The sequence below is a fragment of the Gymnodraco acuticeps genome, unplaced genomic scaffold, assembly GCF_902827175.1.
Source record: "Gymnodraco acuticeps unplaced genomic scaffold, fGymAcu1.1, whole genome shotgun sequence".
Classification (NCBI taxonomy): domain Eukaryota; kingdom Metazoa; phylum Chordata; class Actinopteri; order Perciformes; family Bathydraconidae; genus Gymnodraco; species Gymnodraco acuticeps.
The window spans coordinates 3,825,372-3,847,551 of NW_022992126.1; the positions used below are offsets into that span (position 1 = coordinate 3,825,372).

Here is a 22,180-nt window from a genome sequence, read left to right on the forward strand (position 1 = left end):
GAGATATATATATACACATGAAGTGATATGTGTGCACACACTTTGGGTTATCTAGACAGTATTTAAGTTTCAATAGGGTTTATAGGACCAAGCTGCAAACTCCAAATGCCAACATGAACTGCAGCAGAAGGCACACTTAAACGGTATGGCACAACAGAAAGCTGCATCCAAAGCCACATGCATAGAGCTGCATCCAACACATGGGGGCTGCTTATATTTATATCCGCTGAAATACATCAAGTGGGGCTTTGTATTGGGCCACGCGTTGGTAAGCCATGGCCGTGCCTGAATCTGGCCAGGAGTTGCTCCGAGATGGTTCTGTATATAGCGACTGACTGCGGTTCTGGTGGATCTCTGCAACACTGTAATCAAGCTCTGTCGCATAATGAGGCTCACTGCTGTTCCATGTCACTCGATTAGTAGCTTGTGGTCAGCTCGGGCTATAGTTTGGGGTTTGTGGGGGTGGCCGTTCACATCTGGGGCAAAGAGTGTAGCAACATAACAGCACTGGCAGAACTGGCAAAGTTCATGTTAACAGTCAAACCTCCAACAGTCTCTCCCTGATTAAAATCCCATTTACATTTGAAGGGTATTTTTTAGAAATCAGTAACACCACTGGTTTGGAGTTTCATATTTTTGTTGTACTATTTGCACTCCAGTGGTGAGGGGTGAAGATTGAAAGAAGATATAAAAGTTTTGTTAACATATATATGAAAAAGAGATGGTTTGATAGGGAAACAATGGCAAAGTAATTTTTGGATAACCCAAGAGCCAGAGAGAGAAACTGTGTAAATTCAGTAATATAAGTAGCTTTGGGTTCAAAAGAGTGAATTGGAATTAAAGGTAAATATTTATTAAATATAGAGTGTGTATTTCAATGTGAATCATCGGGAAAGGGAGTCCCCTACAGATTATTTTTTTGCCACAGGTCTTTTCTCATGTTTTCCCTTGTTTCCCCTTGATTTATCTCTAATTTCATGTAAAGGAAACCTGCACAGTAGATATAGGTTAACACACTGCATATGCTCCGTACGTACAGATGAATGCCAGAAATGTTTGTGGCTGTATAAGTCTGTGTGCGGGTGAAGGAGTTTTTTAACCAAGTGCCAGGGATTACGGGAGCTTTTACTGTATGAGAAGTGGAAGCGGAAATGTTGACACTTGACTCCCCAGCCAATCAGAAGGTCATCCCTGGTTTGACAAAAGGAGGTGGACTACAGTATATATTGACCTGGAATTGGGCGAAAGAAACAGAGCAAGCCATCGAAGGAAGGTTGAGAAAAGCAGGCAACCAATAAATCAGCGTGTCTACAGCGTGAAACTAACTTCAAGGCATCATGAAGACTCTGACTCTCCTCTCCATCTGTGCTCTTCTGTCAGTGTGCTGGTCCATGGGAGGTAAGGCAGACTCCTCTCATCATTGCTGTGATTCCTGTTGTTTTAGTTTTATGAAATAATGTAAGCCTTTACAGAGTGTGCATCAAGTGTTATTTCTGTGCTCCACAGCTGTTGAACCTGAGGTTGTCGTGGACCCTGTAGACGACACAGCTGCTGAAGCTGCACCTGCTGACGAAGCTGTTGACCCCACGGCTGCGGCTACTCCAGACTCTTCCTCCTCCTCCGAGTCTTTCTCTGCATCTGAATCCAATTCTAACTCGTCCTCCTCCTCCTCTGAATCTTCTGAATCATCCTCTGAGTCCTCTGAGTCTGGCTCCTCAGCATCCGACTCTTCTGCCTCCGATTCTTCTTCTTCTTCTTCTTCCTCCTCCTCCTCATCTTCCTCAGAGTCAGCCAATACTGAGGGTAGGCAAAGTTTTTGGAAACAATCTTTGCATGGTTTAAAATGACTTAAAGTGTGTCTGTATTACAAGGAAATTCAAGGTTTGAGCTTGTAATGTTTGTCCCTACAGCGCCCGAGGTGGTCATGACAAGAGACCTGGCTGCTGTTCTCCTGAGGAGAAGAAGAGCCGCCCCAGCAGGAGACCTCTCCCCTCTGCAGCTTGAGAGGTACAGTTATTTACTCTATGTGGAAATGACTGACTTACTACGCAACAATATACTCTGTACAGGGATTATTTCGCTTTTTTTTTCTGTTTTATTGTGTTAAACTTATGGTGGAGCCTGTGACCTAAAATGTTCATCGTCATAACTACACTGTAGCTATGTACGTATGACTAATAAAAGCCTTGAACTTGGAAATGTACTTTAATTACATTGTCTGGTAGTCAACCTAAATCATTTGTGGACACTCCTAACAAAAGTTAAATAATTATTTTAGTTTTTATCTAGTATAAAAAAAGCTCTGATTTAAAATAAGGAATCTAAGTACTTATAATAGACATAAGTACATTTTACAGCACTTTTAATGTTTTTCTCCCCTCTGCCGTACAGTCTGTGGGAGGTGTGTGAGCTGCACGACGGCTGCGACGAGATGGCTGAAACAGCAGGCATCGTCGCCGCATACGTCGCCTACTACGGACCCGTCACCTTCTAAGATTAAGATTCCTCTTTATCAACATAATAACTGTTTTTCTCTGTCGTTTTGCAATATAATCATGCAACTTCCCTGAACCAGGACTAGACAATCAAAGAAAAAAAATGTTTGGCCCATGTAATGATGGTCAACTGAGATTTTTTTTTAAGGCATAAATCCTTGCAAATGTGACCAGCTTTTATGGTCCAGTGATGAGGCCTCTTCCAGGCTTCAGAGAGGCACATGGATTCTGAGCCTGTGGAGTAACCCTCACAAGATATTATAATTAATATATGTTGTATAATGCAACAAATGGTGCTTCCAATGCCGATGTATTGTATGTAAATGTATTGACGTTGTTTTTTCCTGCTTTAGTCTTATTTCAACTAGAAGCAGTAGTTTTGTAAGTAGTAGATGGAGTATTGAAGTAGTGTAGTTTAAGTAGTAGTGTATTGATAGTGGTAGTGTACAGTGTGTGTAAAATGCACATCAGTTGTTTGTAATGACTGTAACCAAAAATTGCCTCTGGGTTTCAAAATAATACATTATTTTGTTTTGTCGAATTGTTGTTCTGTCCTCAATGACCAAAATGTTATGAGCTGGTAAAATAAATCACATTATATGTTTAAACATGCAGAACTGGATGATAACTCCTGGGTTCCTCTCTACAAATAACACATTTCAGATACAAGTAGTCAAGTTATCCATTGTTAATATAAAAATATTAATTATAGCTGCTTTAATTGTGGCTAAAATGTATTTTGTACTGAATTGGTGTTCATAAATAAACATGCGCAAATTTAATCAGCATCCCTACTTCTTCTCATATTTGCCACTAGATGACAGTGTTGGTCAGTCAAAAAGATTTGAGCAATCAGCTTTTAGTCCAAAGTCAGGACTTGGTGCTGTATTTGTTGAAATACATAACAACTTTCTGACAGAATATAATATAACTTTATCACATTGCACTCCCAAATTAAATGAAGTGTAAGAAAATATCATATATTTACTTATAATGTTATGAATTGCCCCATTTTTAACCTAAATTATCATTTAAAAAATCATAGACCTTGTACTCTAGTCTAAAACATTTTATGAACAAAGGTTGGTAAAACATGAGTCTGAATAAACCTCTCCCAGGACAGATAGGTCATTAATATGCAGTATGTTACTATTTTTTATCCTAATGCATCAGTTCCTTAGCAGCATTACGTTTTTGTAGGTAGATTACATTCTTTATAAAGTAAGATTCTTTGGTTTAGTGGTTCCTGATCTAGTGGTCACAATGTACATTTGAGGGGTTAGTTGAGGGATAAAATTGATAAAGTTCTGCCACACCAAAACATTTGTTGAATTATTCAAGTAAAGTAAAATATAACAAATTTGATGTGCTTATGTACATTTGATAGTTTCACAGCGTCACAAGATCCACCATCATGTACCAGGTTGGAAAGTTACAATAGCTGCAGTTATGGAATACAAGTGGCTGTCAGCAGCATTCATTAAAAAGCGTTGTAGCTCAAATGTAATTGACAATATTGTCGAAAAGGTGGTATATATTGTAAAGTAAAATGTGCTTTGGTAAAAAACTTGAGGATTATATTGAGTGTATATTAACTTCAGTCAGTTTACCATGTAGTGTCTCGTGGTTGTATGTGCCTTTGGCACAGTTGTGCACCCTCAATATTGGCATATTGATTATCCATGTCATATTGTTTGTAATTGGTTAACTGACATGTGACAGTGAAACTCAGCACTACAGTTTCCTGGACAAACGGTCATAAAAAAGAACCAGCTAAAAACTGGATTCTCTGAAAGACAGTGGCGAGCCGTCAGGGCCCTCTAGGCCCTCTGTGAGGGCCTAAGATATTCTAAAAAATAATATTTGAAAACATTAAAAAAAAACATTTTTTTTAAAATATTTTTTTTTAAATGTTGTTGTTGTTACATGTTTCATTAGTTTTACCAAAATAACTTGATTTAATTGTATTTAAAATAATATTTCCAAAGAAATAAATCCTTCGAAACTGCCTGTTCAGTTTCTGTTGGAATGTGAAGGGTTAAATGCCGTCTCTGCGAGTTATGTGAAGACGGGAGAGCTTGTTGGTCCCTCTCTACATTCACAGAGGGCCAGCTATAGTAACTCAACGAGAGAGTAATGTCAAATGACAGTACAATTGACCAATCATATCTTCCCTCTAAATGGGCGGGCTTTATTTTCACGGACTTTATGACAAGTTCCGCCCGCTGTGAGGTCTATGCAAGTGGTGCAGTGACGCGTCCTAAACCCCGGAAGTAAACTGCGCTCGGATTCCCTCGACAGAAAGCAGTGAGATTTCTCCAGAGGATTTTGGAAAATAGCTCGAAATAAGGTCTGTGGAAAACGAACCTGTTAGATAAATGCACGTTGTGTTCAGCCGGATAATATCCACATGTCTATCCTACTTTTACTATTTTTGAATCATAAATCTAATCGATAGATTTATGCAGTGCTGGAATTGGGCCGGTACTCACCGGTACGTAGTACAACACAACAAGACTCTACACTGTGCAGGAAAAACAATTACATACATGAAAATAACCTTGATGCATGGGAATGAATCACACAAACTATCTTCCGTGGCTATACTGATGTCACAGTAACGGTCAACCACAGAAACGTAAGTCCTGCGGGGCACAAGTTGAATACATAAAATACAGTAGTTCTATTATGCCTTAAGCCTATACGTTTAACCCATAAGAACCCGGACCCATTTATACTTTTGGGGAAATTAAGGGGAACGTCATTTAGACTAAATAGACCACCGAGAACACATTTCTGACAAGTAACCCCCCCTAGTGTCAAATATCTGAAATGTGACATATGTGTCACATTGGGCCTGGCCCACACATGACTACAGTTCATACAGCTCTAGCTGAGAAGTCCTTCAAGGGTGTTGCCCTGCGTGAGAATGGCAGGCTTGTACAGATTCATTCAGGTCAGTTTTTCCGCAGTATGGTAGAGAATCTGAGACACAGAATGACTTCCACAACCTCCTCTCATGTCAGCACAAGAGAAATCCCATTACATGGCCGGGAGGCCCGGGACAATCAGCTAATCCAGGACATGAAAGTTATCTGTGGAGGAAACTTCTGTGTAGCTATGCAGTGGGAGTCACCGACTCAGGAAGGAGACACGGTAGGAGCAGTAGCTTTGATGTCAAACACTGGTGGTTTATTTGGAGTTACGGCCGGAGGATTCACATCACAAGTCCAAGAGTCAGAGGTTCTGACTTCACGGTAGAGTTGCCACGTCAATTCTGGAGAGCCTCTCTCTTGCCAGCCCATCTAACTGGTTTCGCAGAGAGTAAACAACATATTTGAGAAGATAGCCTAAACAGTGTGGGAACACTGAGTTACTTGCGTCGGACACTTATGACCTCGAAGATTTCACCTTGGAGTCCACAAATACAGAGAAGGAAGTGTCCCAGTGTACCCACAACACAGACCATCTGTGACCCAGTATTGACCGGTCACAGAATGGGAACAATAACATTATTGGCTAAGCAGCCTGTGTCCTTAAAGGAGGTAAACAGACATCAAGGTTTGTCCTGTATGTCACATCTTGGCGTCTATGACAATTATTTCCATAACATTATCCATCCTGGAAGTTGGCCTGAAGAGGAGTTAGACGTACAGTATGGGGACGTAGAGGTGCTACGTTTGTGCGAAGTGCTGAAAGTGGACAGAAGAGAGACTGTTCAGGGCTTTCGCAAATACAAGGAAACCAGGGCATCCCGTACACCTGCTGCCATGGAGCCTCTACTGAAAGCAGTCCGAACCATCGCTGTCTCCACTAGTGAGTGTGAGCGGGCATTCAGCTGCATGAACGATATCCTTACTGCAAAAAGGAATGCTCTCTCTGTCAGCCGACTGTCCAGCCTGGTTTTCATTAAATGTAATGGACCATCACTAGGACAGTTCAATCCGGAACAGTATGTGAGGTCCTGGCTGGCAAAGGGAAGGAGAAGTGCTGATGAAAGAGCCTGTCCAGCTCCAGCCCCTGATACTGATGTCCCCAAGGCCTTCTGGAGCCTTTTCTAACAATGTGAAGTATATTGCAAAGCAGCTCACCCAGTGAGAAGACTTTTGGCATAATGTGCCGATTTGTACAGATCCTGGAGATAGAAGGACTTCAGACCAACCAGGGAGTTATCTGATCAGCTTGGTGTTCAATGTAACTCTTTACCATGGCTCAGACTTTGTTACTTGCAGTTACAGTTTCTCATTTTAGATTGTGCAAATTTTGCATTTGTTTTTACATGTTCTTTGTTCATGCTCTTTATCATTTTTCTGAGTTGGAAAGTTAGATTGCATCATAGTTTACTTTATACATATTTGTATTCTTCAGTGGTGAAGTATATTGCAAAGCAGCTCAGCCATGTGAGAAGACTTTGGCACTTTTTCGTTTTTCGTTTTCTGAGTTGGAAAGTTAGATTGCATTCAAAATGTACAGAAATACTTAATTTTGTTAAAGCTTTTTATAAAAAATGCTTCTGACCAGAGCTTTGTTTCCTTGTCATTAATGTTGAACACCACCAGAGGGGCTCTCACCTGAAAGGTCTCTGCTTCATGTGTCTTCAGCAGAAGATCTAGACTTTGATTGCTATATTTTCAGTTAATATTGACCTTACTGAGCTTTAGCCATATCCGCTGCCTATCATAAAAAATGTTAAGTACAGTGAACCTTTCTAAAATATACAGTAGTAAAGAGACAAACCCACCAGCATTATAGTAGCCAAATTCTTGTTTGTGGGCTGTATATATAAAATTGACTTGAAAAAGTTGCTGATTTTAGAGTACTGGCACCTTTTTCATTCCAATTCAAGCACTGGATTTATGATCGATAGATTTATGATTAGCATAAATTCGTTCATGATGGCTCACTTCAGTGATAGTGATGACATCGTTGCGAAATTATTAACCGAGTCATTTTCAAGATTGAGTTACAATGATAAACTGGAGTGGCAAAGGATCAGCTGAATGACCCGCCATCAAGTGCTTCATCCAAAAGGACAGGAGGATGGACTTTGTGTTTCAGTGATTTGATCATCAAAGGTAGGCCTAATAAGTCATTTTCAATGCGGGCCGCGGTGCCGACTTAATTAATTTGTAATCGCTACTTGGCTGTGGGTGCCTGTCATGATAGGTGTTTATATAAATGGTGTTGTTTTGTGTGGTAGAGGGTCGCTGTCATTGATGCGTTTTGCACCCCGGACCACTGTTTTGATATTCCGCTGAAGTCTACGTTGAGACGTAATATCTCTTCTTTTTTTTCGAGGGAAGGGGGGGTCAGAGGGCCTAGGTATAAAAGTCACGGCTCGCCACTGCTGAAAGACAGCTATTAGAGAGGTTGTGAAATATTAATAGTGATACTAATGATACTGATAAAGTTTATGGTACTTTGAGATAAGGAGCATGCTTGTTGATTCCCTCCCCTTTATCATAATCGTTCACTTCCATCCTGCTTTACTCAGAAAAGCAACACCCAGAGTGCGGTTTTATGGGTTTAGCTTGTAACGATCAGCTATCAAAGATAGCTGTGTTAAATAAACCCACAAGGGGTTCTTGATATGAAATGATATTATAAAGGCAAAATAGAACTGATAAATGGAAAGAGTAGATTTTCCGACTTACAAGATTGTCGCCATCTTGAAAGATGAGATCTTCACCCTTTTCGGTGTCGCACGTGAGTTGGTTTCTGATCGCGGAGCGCAGTTCACTGGCCATGAAATGGCCAACCTCAGTAAATCCTGGGGAGTTTACACACGGCGGCGTGCGTTGAAGCTTCAACGCTTCTGCCCATTCACTTTGAATGGGGTGACGTCACGCTTCACCGAACTGCATTGTGGGAGCAAAGCGTAGAGCAATGTTCTACTTTTGAAGCTTCGACGGAAGCGTCAGCCAATCGAATCATATGCCAGTACAAGCTCTAGCCAATCAAACCACTACTTTGAGAGCAAAACTAAGAGATCTATGGTTACATCGCTCAACACCATCTCAACACCCATAGAGTGGCGAGATGGTAATCGAAAGATAATCTTTCTCTCTCCATTGACTTCAATACATAATTTTAGAGTGGCGAAGTCCCTCCCCTTCCGGTGGACCTCCATAGGACCTTATTTCGAAAAAATTATGTATTGAAGTCAATGGAGAGAGAAAGATTATCTTTCGATCCCGTTTGAATTGTGCCACGAATTACACATATGATGTTTGTCAATTTAAAAGATAATTTTGCAAGTCAAAAAAAAAAAAGTCGTAAAACTGTGAAGTAACACATTTCTTTGTGTGAAACGCTCAATGAACTACATCATGGTCTTGCAGAACAACACACGTCACCAAGATGGCCGTCACTACTGTCTTGTCAACAAAATGATTGACTACCCTCACTATCACCACAATGAAACAAGTCCAGAAGAATGTCATGCAAAGCTGCCTGTCTAATAGATTGTTTTTGTAACATTGACAGTATTTTAACTGTTACCTTTGACCTTTGTTAATGTAGTTTAATTGTAGGATGTTTGGAAAGGATGAGAAGGTATTCTCTCTGCGCTTGTTTGTGTTTGTTTTGGAGACGTGTGATCTGTTAAACTGTGATCGACTAGATGGCCTTGATCTGGGAGACGGAGATTGATTGCTCTTGTCTCCGCCCACATATCTGGAGGGTTTCGCGGTACTTTCCTCACTCAAGTAAAGTACCGGAGAATGAAACCTAACTTTGACTCTTGTCAAAATTGTTCCCTTTTATCAGGTATGTAGATAGTACAAAACCATAACAAATTGGGCCAAACTATAACATAACATGTGTAAGGAGTGTTTTAAAGCGGTTGTGTGAAATATTGAGCCCTTTTTCTTTTTGTTAATTAAAAGACCTGCTTATGGCTTCAGAGATCAGTTTCCTCTACTTTTTCTCTCGGCCGGTTATTGTTTCGTGTTGTTACTTCCCTTCGTACCCCTAGATTTGGAGGGAACGTAACAAATGGGGGCTCGTCCATTCTTTGAGACAAGGAGTGAGTATTTGTTTGTTGTGTGGTGTTGATGATTGTCTTTGGTGGTAGTAGAGGTGTATATAAGTGTAGCATTGGCTGAATTATTTACTGTTGAACAGCTTCCTCAGTTTAGAGAAGGGAGTGTCTAGCTGGACTGAATCAGTCCTTCCTTCAGGCACTCATTTATTATTTTGCTAGCTAACCAGATGCTAATAACAACAAAGTTATTGACTGTATGATCAGTATGACAGATGAACAGATCGCCACTGGGCTTACAACTAAAGACGCAGCCACGCAAAAACTGCGGCATGTGTACTGCTCCTTATGGGTACGATCTGGTGCTCTCTATGGAGTCAGATTTGGGTCAATATTCTAGCGCGCAAAACAAGCTACTCACGAGTGGAAAATGTGCTTCTATTTCGTATATGGCTTCGCCCTCTAAGGCTATCGCTATTGGGTTATCCATCTGCGCCCCCGCGCAGCACTGAAACACTTGTAGTCCACGCCCACCCGCTATGTGGGCCCCACCCGCTATGGGCCCCACCCTCGGGCCTCCTTCCGGTATAAATAGGAAGGGGGCCCGGCAATCTGCTCCCTCTTTTCTTCAGCAACCAGCACAGTACTGAAGCACAGGAAAAATCAAATCATGAGCAACTGTGTCCGTGAGTGTCCCTCATGCAAAACGGGGTACATCATGAGCTATGATTTGCACGCGATATGCGAATCCTGCCTGGGGCCAGAGCACGCGGACGCGGCTCTCAGCCAGCAGGTCGCTTGTTCGCATTGTGCTCGTCTCCCGTCGGCCGACAGGAAGCGAAGAGCGGACGCTCTGGCTGCTGCAGCTGAGGAGGACGATTGGCCCATCCAGAACAGGGACGACAGCCTGTCTCTGGAGGCGAGTGCGGGGCAGGAGTCCCCTCCCCCCTCTCCCCCGAGGAAACAGAGCCGGCCTTGACGGTTTGGGGGGGAGTGTGAGGGAAATAAAAGAAGCTTATTTCCCAACATGTTGTCTGAGTCATCAGTTTCAAATGTGTTTCACATATCCCCCACTCTCTATCGATTAATAAACTGCAGAGCGCGGTAACTACGCCAGCTGCCTCCAATCTGTTGATTAGTAGGCAGCAGGGTTCGCTGCAGAGGCCTGGTGGTTATGACTTTTCGGTTATTAAACCACAGACCTCGCGGCATTCCTCTGTCCGAGATACGCCACCTACACACGGTCACAATAAGCCCATGAGCGCCGTTTTCACGCCTCATGTGGACAGCACTGCACACACCTCCACTCATCCCCTGAGCGTGTACACGCCTCATGATGACAGCCGGAGTGAAACGCAGCGTGTGGAGGCTTCCTCGCAGCCCTTTCACCTCAAGGGCAGTGGCGGCGAGGGCAATGGCAGTATTCCAAGTGTTGTGGAATATTTTCCAAGGCCCATAACTTTGACCCAGTGTATCAGTTCAAACTGTCCTGACTGAGCACAGGCACCTGTAACCTTGGCTGCTGTGCTCTCAGTGTTTTGTCTCCCTGTTCCTGCCTGTTGGCGTCAGCTGATAGAGGTGTTATCATTCTATCTTGTTATGCAGCATGTTGATGATGCTCTCTGAACTAGCTAAATACATGGGTCTGGGGTAGAGTTCTTCAGAATTGACGTGGCAACTCTACCGTGAAGTCAGAACCTCTGACTCTTGGACTTGTGATGTGAATCCTCCGGCCGTTAACTCCAAATAAACCATCATGTGTTTGACATCAAAGCTACTGCTCCTACCGTGTCTCCTTCCTGAGTCGGTGACTCCCACTGCATAGCTACACAGAAGTTTCCTCTACAAATTGGCGTTGTCTGCAGGATGCCAACAGATCTTCAGATTCTGGTAAGTGTGATTTTCAAATCTACTTTGGACATTGCCTTATCAGAATCTGTGATTGACGGTATCCTAAAATTACCTGTGAAACTGATCGGCTGCGTTTCCTTTTGGTTAATGAACATTTGGGGATGATAAACCCAGGGAATCAGTGTCTGGGGACTCAGTCCTGGCTTATTTCCTCTGTGTGTGCTGCTCGGGACGGAAGTGCCATACAAGCATACACAGCTCATGTTTAGAGATACCTTAAAGAAAGGGCATCAGTGAAGTGGAGCTTCTGTGTGAATTGAAAGCAATGTAAAAGATTTGTATTGGACAAATCGCCGGATTTTGAGGGTCTTAGCGGCCAAACATAGCAGTTGAAAATAAGCAGCCAGAGATATTTACTGCTATCACCTCTCTGTAAAAACACGGCTCCAGCTGCAGCCTTGTGTGTGTGTGTAAAACCTCCCTGCGTGTGTGTGGGGCTGGAGCAGTGCAGGCTGAGAGGGAGAAAGTCACAGCTTATTGCCTATAGGCTTTAACTCACGGCACCGCCGTCCTTCAAACGGGACGGTCTAAAAGCACTCGTTGTTTAGGACCGCTTTTCTCATGGTTAGACGGGCCAGCGCGAAGTGCGTGCATCACCCGATGCGCTACGGTTCCCTGGAGCAGGTGGCGGTCAGGAGTGCATACATACAATTGTAGGCTAATTGATCAGAGGTGTGTAGTGGCAAGCAAGCATAGGCAAACTGTGTTTCACCTTGAGGTGAACTCGATGGCGAGTAGATATAGGCTGGTCGTACGGACTACAGTCAACTGAGCTGTTGTTTGGATAGAAAGGGCAGGGAAAAGTCTGTGGGCTCTGATCGGGGGGGCACAGCGCCACTAGAAACAGATAGCCTAGTGGTTGTCGCAAGAGGGTAAGCTTAGTTATCGCTCTTGGACGGCTTTCAGGCACCGATCAATAACTTGTATACAAGGGTGAGGCGTGAGCAGACGCCCCACTAATTCCCCACCCCCTCTAAGATCTCTAAAATCCGGACTAAATTGAGCTGGATGAGCTTTGCTGTCGCGCTGGTGTTTATTACGAGTTCATGTTTTGTTTGTCTGATTGTTTGTATGGGGGTCTATATTGGTTTGTCCCGCCGTCTTGTGTATGTTTTGTAACAACTAATGAATCAGTCCATAGACAGGGTAAAATGAACTAAACTTTAATTATCTCACCAAAAGTAAATGACCTGAGAAAAATAAAAAGTGTTTTTATGTCCTGCCTCTGAGTGCAGGGGAAAATGTAAACAAGAAGCACACTGTTCAGGGTGAGCGCTAGGTGTAAGAAGAAAATAAGATTATATTGCTTTAAGAATCCATTCTTAGATGGTATTGCTGGTATGTTAAGATATCTTTGTGACCTTGTATAAACCCTATGCCCGTCCTGCGCCCCGAGACCCTCAGAGACTTGCCTGAGGAGATCAGGGTTGCAAAATCTGGTTTTAGGTCAATGTTGTATTATTTGTTTCATTTATTCTTAATCTATGTATTGTATAGTAATAATGAATAAAAACGTAATGTATTGAACACATTCCGAAACAAAGCAGATAAGCAGAACTAGACTCAGACATAATACTAATTGTTGTTGAAACCTTTTGCGCTGTTGCAGCAAAATGGAAACTGTGTTAATTATTCTGTTCCAACTGGCCACTGGAATCAGATAATTAATATAAGTTGAAGTTCAATTACAGTTTTAAAAATAGTTTAACATTCTTTATTAAATTGCTTCAAATTATTTCTCGTATCAACCAATTGGTCTATAGACATTACTCAAATTAAAATAGTTGTTAAACTACTGACAAGTTTTCTGAAACCGAGCTTATGAACAACAGAGTAAAGGTTGCTGGTTAAGCCAGGATCAATATATTTGTTGAAGTTTTTATTGTGTGCATAATAAATGTGTTAAATTAATTGAGCAATTCTTTAAAAGTATAATGTTGCAATTTCTTTAAAATAAGTAATCACAGTTAAAAAATAGGTGTTGTTTTCCAAGGGTCTCTTTTCCACAGGCCCACACTTTGAATCATAACACTTCCAAGTCCTACAGAGATCAGTATCACTTTGTGTTGCAAGCCAAATCCAGGGGTTCTACTCGAGCCCAATTTTAAATACCATAAAGAAAAGTATTGAACCCAGCTCGAGCTAAATGTGAAATGTATTTAATTAATGTGCAAGTGTTTTGATTTATTTAAAATGTTCCAGTCTAGCTTCCTTCGAGTTTAGTATAAACAACAGATTGGTTCTCATAACATTCTCACTGCTGTACTGCCCCAAATGTTTTAAACCTTGGGCAGATAAGCACACACACACACACACACTTTGGATGAGTAATCACTTCATCCAAATTGTAAATTGTTGCCTTCTTTAAAGTTATTAGTAATTCAAGATTAATTATTAAATTAAATTAGGTACATAACAATAAACAAAATAACTTTGACTTGATCATTTTGTTCACAACATTAGACCTTGTCCTCTAATCTCTACTAGAATAAGATAAGTGTGCATGTTTGGGTGTGGAACACTCCTGTAATGTACCTAATCTTCTTATCCTTTTCATTACAGAGCTGGGGAAATGGTGTATTGCTTAGATTCGGATCCGTGCAAAGTCCAATTATGACTGACTATAGTTCTAATGTTAATTTGATTTCAACCCATAAGTAATTATTTAGATTAACTCAACATTTCACATGATGATGGATTAGTGCTCCACATTTTTCCCACTAATTTGTTGTGCAATTAGGCCAATGGTAAAGAGAGACATTGATGACCTTGTGTCCCTTTTGTTGGTACGTGGTTCCATTCTGTCTATGGCCTTGGACGGCTTCACTAAGAATCACCCAGTTCTGACACAGTTCTGAGTGCAGTCACAGAGATGCTATGGCTGCTCTACATGAAATGACATTAATGGTCTGGTCTGAGAATGGACACCATTACCTGCTTCCAGAGACAATGCCGCTCCTCAGACTGAACAATACTGTCTCACGTGGGCCACTCCCCCCACCAAGCCATGAACTGAAAGCTTGACATCTGCTTTGAACACCTGGAAGCCTCCCGGTCACACCAGCACCAACCCTTGGGTCAGTCAGATGGGACTAACGGCTTAACTTAGGGCATTTGGTTCAGAAATATGACTCTCGTTACCGCAGAGTGGGTTGTTTTTTTAAGGCTATTCATACTGCTATGCAGAGGATGCCTGTAGGTTGGCAAGCTGTTAAAAGCCCCTACTATTTTTTAAATAGGCCTAAATGTCAGGGGCCTCTTAATGTCTAGTTCTACATGTATTCACATTATATGGACAATGTTTCCACCTGGTGAAACTGAAGGCTGCACGGTACTCAGGCTACAATACGACCATTCTGTTCTGCTCTAACGATTCAATTGATAGATTCTACATCAAAACAATTAGCTTTTATTGTTTCCAATGATAACGTCATTTTAAGTGAAGGAATGCAAACCTGTTTTCAAATGTAAGGTTTTGAATGTGTTTGACATTTCTCAGTAATAACACCCTCAGACACCCACTATAATTTATGCTATGCCTTCAGTAGTGACTCAGATGTTAAGGGGGATGAAGCTTTTCCTCCCAAATCAGATATGCTTTGTTTTTTTAACAAAGGTATGCATTTCCTGCATAATATATGTTTCTCACAATTGTTTGTTTTTTTGTAAGCTGCACACAGGTGATACTGAGTCTTCTCGAGTAATAGATTACACCATGCTTAAATAGACTCCTAAGTTATTATTTCATATGAGACATATGTAAGAAAAGGGAGGGAAGAGTCAATTATATTGAGTAATTGATTTTATATTGGAACATTTATTTCTCAAACCTGTTTTATGGAAGAGGAAAATATTGCTGATAAACTAATATGTTATCAAACGGTAAATGGTGAATTAATATAACATTTAGAATCATTGAGAAGGGGTGATATCCGCAGGGACTAGCTCACCTTTAAATTACAATAACATTTCTCTACTTTGGACTGATGAGTTTATGATTATTGCATGTTAAATGACTAACACAAACCTTACATTTATGCATGTGCATGTCTCAGGAAGGCTCCCAAATAATTCTGAGGGGCCTATCCTATTTTTGTATTTAAATGATAATGTGCTAATCCATTACCTTGAGTTGTCTGTACTCAGGAAAACATCCCTATCAAGTGTTAACCCAATAACTACAGTAGGACAGCTCTGAAGGCCAAGGGTCAGAGAGAGAGCTACGTGGGTCCACGCCAGCCACTGCAAGGTCCTAGTCACCAACAAAAGTAGATGACAACAAGTGATGTGTCCTAATCACCAACAAAAGTAGATGACAACAAGTGATGTGTCCTAATCACCAACTTGCACCACACTTGCACTACATACACCAAAACACACTACACACAAGGTATCACGAGCGAGTGCCAGCTGAGCGGTTCCATATGCCCTTTGGTTCCTCGTTTGTGTTACCGGTGTGCGGAGTCTGACTGTCCGTGTCACAAAATCGACCGAAGGAATACACACACACACCCCATGGAGCATTCCCACCTCGTGATGACGGCTCGCCTGGGAAAACGACAACGCAACCGTGAGCAATACAACTGGCCTGGCCCAGTGATGTGGGGTTTAGCTCGCCACAAGATTACGTTTGGTTGTGCGGCGACAAGCTCTATCAAGTTCTGGCTCCCCTCTGGATAGGTACATGCACTCTAGTGGATTTGAATCCAGCAATCAGGCTTAACAACACTACTCTTTAATGTATTATCCATGCATAGAAAGACCTACAATGATGTTTCAAGTACTGGATTAATTTCAGTTTTGGCCCAAAACAAATATTTATAATATTTCATATAACAATTATGTAGCATATTTGATCCTCAAATTAGAGAAGTATAATTTAAAGAAATTGATATTATACATTCAACATTAGATAAACACAGAAGAATCCTTTCCAAGTACCATAAGTAGATGCTCAGGTAAGTATGGCTAATAGGAATAATTGATAGACTTAATTTGGTACAGATCAGTGGTAGCATTTACAAATGTAATAATTCAAGGTTTAAAAATGTTTAATCCTTCCTTTCCAGGTTTTTACAAACGTCTTTGAATATTTGCCTAACTTTTCCTTTTCAGATTTTGAACAATGTACTTGACTAAAATGAATGTATTGATTTCACTAAGTGCCTTACTCTTGACTAAAGCGTATTTAAGTAAACGTAAAAGTAATCCTAAAATTGAGGACACTGCACTTTTGCAGATTACAGATTGATCAAATCACCATTGTGAATTCTATACTCTAACTGTGAATTTGTAGCTGGATCTCTTACGATCCTGAGTTTTAAAATGCTTTTGACTAGTGATTGCCTTGAAGTAAATCTTTAAAGCGGCAAGCTGGTTTTGATTTTATAGTTTGATGAATGAAATTAACTAATGGTAAATGATAAAATATATTAGTTTAAAAACAAATATTTAGCCATTGTGCACCTGTGTTTTATGTGTGTTCATTATTATGCTTTTGACAAAAGATGATCAAACACTGATGAGAGATGATTTTTCCTATTATGATTGGCTGTATCAATCATTGTGATTGAATGTTTCAATCTTAATGTGATTGTTATTGATGTAATTGATGTTGTGTAAGTCCACACTCAAATCTGAAGATTCCCATTGATTTAAGTATTGAACTAAATATTATTAGACTAAGGGTTTTAGATTATCAAAATTGATAAAAAGAAAGAAACTTTAGATTATCAAAATTGATAAAAAGGAAGAAACTGTTGTGGAATATTTTCCAAGGCCCATAACTTTGACCCAGTGTATCAGTTCAAACTGTCCTGTAGAGTGCTATAACTATTTTACTCCAAATTCTAATTTACACATTTTCATTTTAGACATGAACAACACATTTATATAGGCATATAGTGTAATTCATATATTTCACTACTTTTGTGAACCAAAAACGTTGGTAAACCACATCTGAAACACCAAAAAAAATGGATGACATGAGTACATCTGTGTTTTCACAAGAATTTTTAAGTTTTCCAAAAATCTGATTTCTAAGCTAAGTATCACATAAGACAGTACTCTAAGTCTAAGGTGAGTGACATTGCATTTCTAGCAAGACCAGAGACTGAACATTTTTGATATCTTACACCATGCCATGTTATAAGAAGTACATTTAAAAGGTGATTTAAGGACACATAAATACCCTTCACTTCAGTAAGATAAGGTAAGGCGATTTTATTCCAAAAATCTGATTTCTAAGCTAAGTATCTCACAGTACTCTAAGGTGAGTGACATTGCATTTCTAGCAAGACCAGAGACTGAACATTTTGATATGTTACACCATGCCATGTTATAAGAAGTACATTTAAAAGGTGATTTAAGGAGACATAAATACCCTTCAGTAAGATAAGGTAAGGCGATTTTATTTTAAAAGACAATGAAGGCAGGTTATATTGATTGATATATTTATTATATTGAAAGCCAAATTAATACATAGTCCCCTGAATCTGGAATAACGTACAATTTACAGCCTCACAATGTCAGAAACTTTTCATCTACAGATTGCTTTGGTCTGGTTTTGCTCTTCACTGATTGGTTACTGAGACTTTGAACTTAAACGGACCTCCCCGTTTATAAAACGGACCTCCCCATTTATTCGCGCGTAGTTTCGCGCGAATAAACGGACCTCCCCGTTAATCCGCGCGAATAAACGCGCAAATTGTGGCGCAAAGGGCGTTCCATACTCTCCATCAGAGCAATGTATATTCCCGGCGAATTTAACAGAGGGGCTCGCAGAACGCAGCAGCCGTTGTATGCGAGGAGTATGGAGACTCAGACCTGTGTCACGCACACTGGCGCCTCAGTGGGATTTGGCGTTGGTGTTATGCGCACTGAAGCAAAGCCCCATTTGAACCTGATCAGGTTCCCCTTAAACTGTATTCAGCCAAAGTAGTACTGCTTTTGGCTCTATCAGAGAAAAGGGTGAGTGATTTGTCTGCTCTCTCTGTGGCTCCGTCATGTCTCCGGATCCAAGGAGATGGCAGTTCAGCTGTTTTACGCCCTAACCCGGCTTCATGCCTAAGGTCATCACAACTCTTTTAGGTCAAGAGTGATCACCCTGGCTGGCTTCTTTCCCCCTCCTCACAGGTCAGAGGGAGAAGCCACGTCTCATCTCCTCTGTCCTGTGCGCGCGTTGTCTTGCTATGTGGCGCGCACGGCGGCCTGGCGCCGTTCTCAGCGCCTGTTTGTGCACTAGAGCGCTCGATCGGGCAACCTCTGTCTGCACAACGGCTGTCACACTGGCTGTGTGAGGCTGTGTCGCAGGCATATGTCTCCTCTGGGGTGGAGCCCCCGGAGAACATTAATGCGCACTCCACCAGAGGAATTTCCTCCTCCACGGCTTTGCACGGAGGAATGTCAGTGGAAGATATTTGCACTGCTGCATCTTGGTCTTCCCCCTGTTCATGTATTCATTTTTATTTGAGGGATGTCTCCCTTTCCTCTCTGACACACCCTGTACTGGGTGTCCTGTCGGAGTGAGTGACGTCAGGGATCCAGCTGTGCGCCTCTCTCCTGCCTCTCGGCACGCGGAGAGCGGCCCTTTTCCCTCTTATAGGAAGGATGTTCCTTTTTCCTCTGACACACTTTGTACGGAGTGTCTGGTCAGAGTGAGTGACGTCAGGGATCCAGCTGTGCGCTCTCCTACCTGTCTGACACGCAGAGAGCTGCTGTTCCCCCTCTATGATCGCTGGGCAAGGTGGGACCTTCGTCTCTACTTTCTCACAGCGGCCGGTATGTATTGTTCCCAGCCTTCACCCCGTCGGGAAGATATAGGCATGTTTTGCTATGTTCCAGGGACGGTGATGCGCCATTACGCATGGCACAACAGGCAGGGGGTGTTATTGTGCCGGGCGGACCCAGTGAGGCACAGACTACATCATGCTTCGTCCTTAACCCAATAGCGATAGCCTTAGAGGGCGAAGCCATATACGAAATAGAACTGAGGTTACCTATCTGTAACCCCAGATTCTAGTAAATGGCGCAGCCCTCTAAGTGCGGGGCCCCACTGGCTCTACGAATAGCTGAAGAAAAGTTATTTTGTATGGGAGCAGATTGCCGGGCCCCCTTCCTATTTATACCGGAAGGAGGCCCGAGGGTGGGGCCCACCTGGCGGGTGGGCGTGGACTACAAGTGTTTCAATGCTGCGCGGGGGCGCAGAGGGATAACCCAATAGCGATAGCCTTAGAGGGCTGCGCCATTTACTCATAGAAACTGGGGTTACAGTAGGTAACCTCAGTTTTACACGCGCATGAAATGACGCCCGCGCGCAGATTAAACCCCCGCGAGAGAGACAGCCCTCTTGCTCGGTCGCGGGAGTGTGAGCCTCACTTGCTCGCAGAGTCTGTCTACGCGCGCGTGAAAAGTTTCTGACACTTTGGGGCGGAGCCACTGGACTTTGATTGACAGCTGCAAGGAAGCCCGGAGTTGCCAGGTTTGATAAATGCCTGAACTACCATGAGCCGAGGAGTGACAGCTGCAAGATCAGTTGGACGAGACTGAATCGTAAAGTTGTCCATAAAAAACTATTATATTCGTAAAGTGTACAGCTATTATATATATCAATTAATTTGATATAAAAAAATGACACATTAATTCTAGGAGTGCAATACTTTTACAAACACTATAGTAATAATATGCATTTATTATGACAATATCATACTATTACTATAGGAGTGTTCTATAGTGTGTTCAAAAAACAACTACAGAAACACTATATTATAGGCTACTATAGTAGTACTATTTAAAATAATATAGTCTTAATACGGAAACACCAACAAAAACACTATAGTAATACTTTTACAAACACTACATCAAATCAAATCAAGTTTTATTTATATAGCACATTTATAAACGATTTTTGGTCGAGCTAAAGTGCTGTACATATAATAAAAATAGCCTACAGTAGAGACACTTTACAGCAAATACAACAGCACAGATTGTTCAGAATATCAGTATGAGAAAAACGACACCCGAGCAAGAGGGCTGTCTCTGAGCGAGCGCATAGCCACTCGCGGGGGTTTAATCTGTGCGCGGGGGTCATTTCATGCGCGTGTAAAAGCACATTTTCCACACGTGAGTAGCTTGTTTTGCGCGCTAGAATATTGACCCAAATCTGACTCCATACTCTCTGTCAGAACTGCACCCCTGTCAGACGAGACATATACCACGTGATGACACGTTAGGCTCGTGTTGTGTTCAAGGACCCTGACCTTGGCCAGGAAAAACAGGCACTCTCTTGTTTAATTTATTTGCAGTCTAGATTTCTTTAATTTTTTTCTTTTTTGCGTGTGTTTATAAATTATCTCGAGAGCCGTACCAAATGGTCTCGCGGCCCGTATACGGCCCGGGGGCCGGAGGTTCCCCACCCCTGGGCTAGAGCTTGTACTGGCATATGATTTGATTGGCTGACGCTTCCGCCAAAGCTTCAAAAGTTGAACATTGCTCAACTTTTGAAGCGAGCAAAGCGAAGCAACGCTCCCACAATGCATTCTGTGCATGCTCATTAGCATCACCACTGTCACTACCCGATCTGCAGCTCTGCCCGATCTGCAGTGCGCATGTGCGAGATGGTCCGCCATATTGGACAACTCTGGACGGCAACCCAAGTAGGACAATATTGACAGAGTGGCTGTTGGCAAAGCTCAAAAATAAAACTCGAGAGAGATGAGTTATTGTTATTACAACGTGACTTCACTATTATTTAACAATTATTTTTATTGGGTTCTTTTATTTGGGGTTAAGTACATTGTCAGAATAAGTGAGAAATTGATTTAACTTCTGTTAGACAGTTATATGCCATACATTTTTGCACACATTCACAGTAAATATGTATTCAGTATGGATTTATATAACTGGAGTTTGTTATCCTTTAATTTTGCTTGATTAATTAAAAAAACAGAAACACAAACATAAAAAAGGGGTCATTCAGGAATACAATTATTATATTATAAATAATAATAAAATAATAAATTATATTATAATATTGAATTAAATATTTTTTTGTATAGTATTATTTCATTTAGAAAGGCAATACAAATACAATAGAATAAAAATACAATACAAAACTTGGGACAGAGCTAAGTAACTGATCAGTTAGTCACAACACAAAATAACAGGAGAATGAGAATTAATTACCTTTTACTGTAAAGTTCGATGACGCACGGCGCATTTGATCTCGCTCATTTTTAGAGAGGTCTGTGTGAAATTCACCTTCAGACATGTATTCTCTCAAATTGTTGTAAAACACTAAAGTCTTCATTATGTCAGATGCAATGCAAATCACCGTTTGTCACATGTAAAAACTCTGCAAATCACCGTTTGTCACATGTAAAAACTCGCGAATGCGCAATGCATATTTTGTCACATGTAAAAACTTGCGAATGGTTCAGACGGTCGAGATGTCAATTTTGTCCTACTTGGGATGCCGTCCGGCGTTGTCCAATATGGCGGACCATCTCGCACATGCGCACAGCAGATCGGGCAGAGCTGCAGATCGGGTAGTGACAGTGACAACCACGTTTCTTTCACACTCAGGCGATGATGTCATTATACACATGAACTGAAATATGACTTTGTTCTTATACAAATATGCTTAATAACAACATGCCTTAAACCTTTTCCCCTGCCACTACAGTTTAGAAGAAACACCTTAAATCAATGTTTGGCCGTCACAAGCTAATGAGGGAACATTTAAAATGATAAGTCTAGTGGTTTCGGCCAGCTGAGGGGAAAAAACATTCAATTA

At 41.5% G+C, this 22,180-nt stretch overlaps 1 protein-coding gene across 1 annotated transcript; it reads left to right on the top strand.

Moving 5' to 3' along the window:
* The first annotated feature begins 1,259 nt into the window (after nt 1–1,259).
* bglapl (bone gamma-carboxyglutamate (gla) protein, like) lies at nt 1,260–3,277 on the top strand. Its single transcript, XM_034203537.1, has 4 exons — nt 1,260–1,398; nt 1,507–1,803; nt 1,911–2,007; nt 2,392–3,277. Exons 1-4 carry the CDS (start codon nt 1,338–1,340, stop codon nt 2,492–2,494), a joined length of 558 nt encoding a protein of 185 aa, XP_034059428.1. The 5' UTR covers nt 1,260–1,337; the 3' UTR covers nt 2,495–3,277.
* Nucleotides 3,278–22,180: the final 18,903 nt, after the last annotated feature.

Coding starts and splice junctions, on each gene's coding strand:
- bglapl (XM_034203537.1), top strand. CDS start 1,338: ATGAAGACTCTGACTCTCCTCTCCATCTGTGCTCTTCTGTCAGTGTGC. Junction 1,399..1,506: donor AGTGTGCTGGTCCATGGGAG/GTAAGGCAGACT, acceptor TGTGCTCCACAG/CTGTTGAACCTGAGGTTGTC. Junction 1,804..1,910: donor AGAGTCAGCCAATACTGAGG/GTAGGCAAAGTT, acceptor TTGTCCCTACAG/CGCCCGAGGTGGTCATGACA.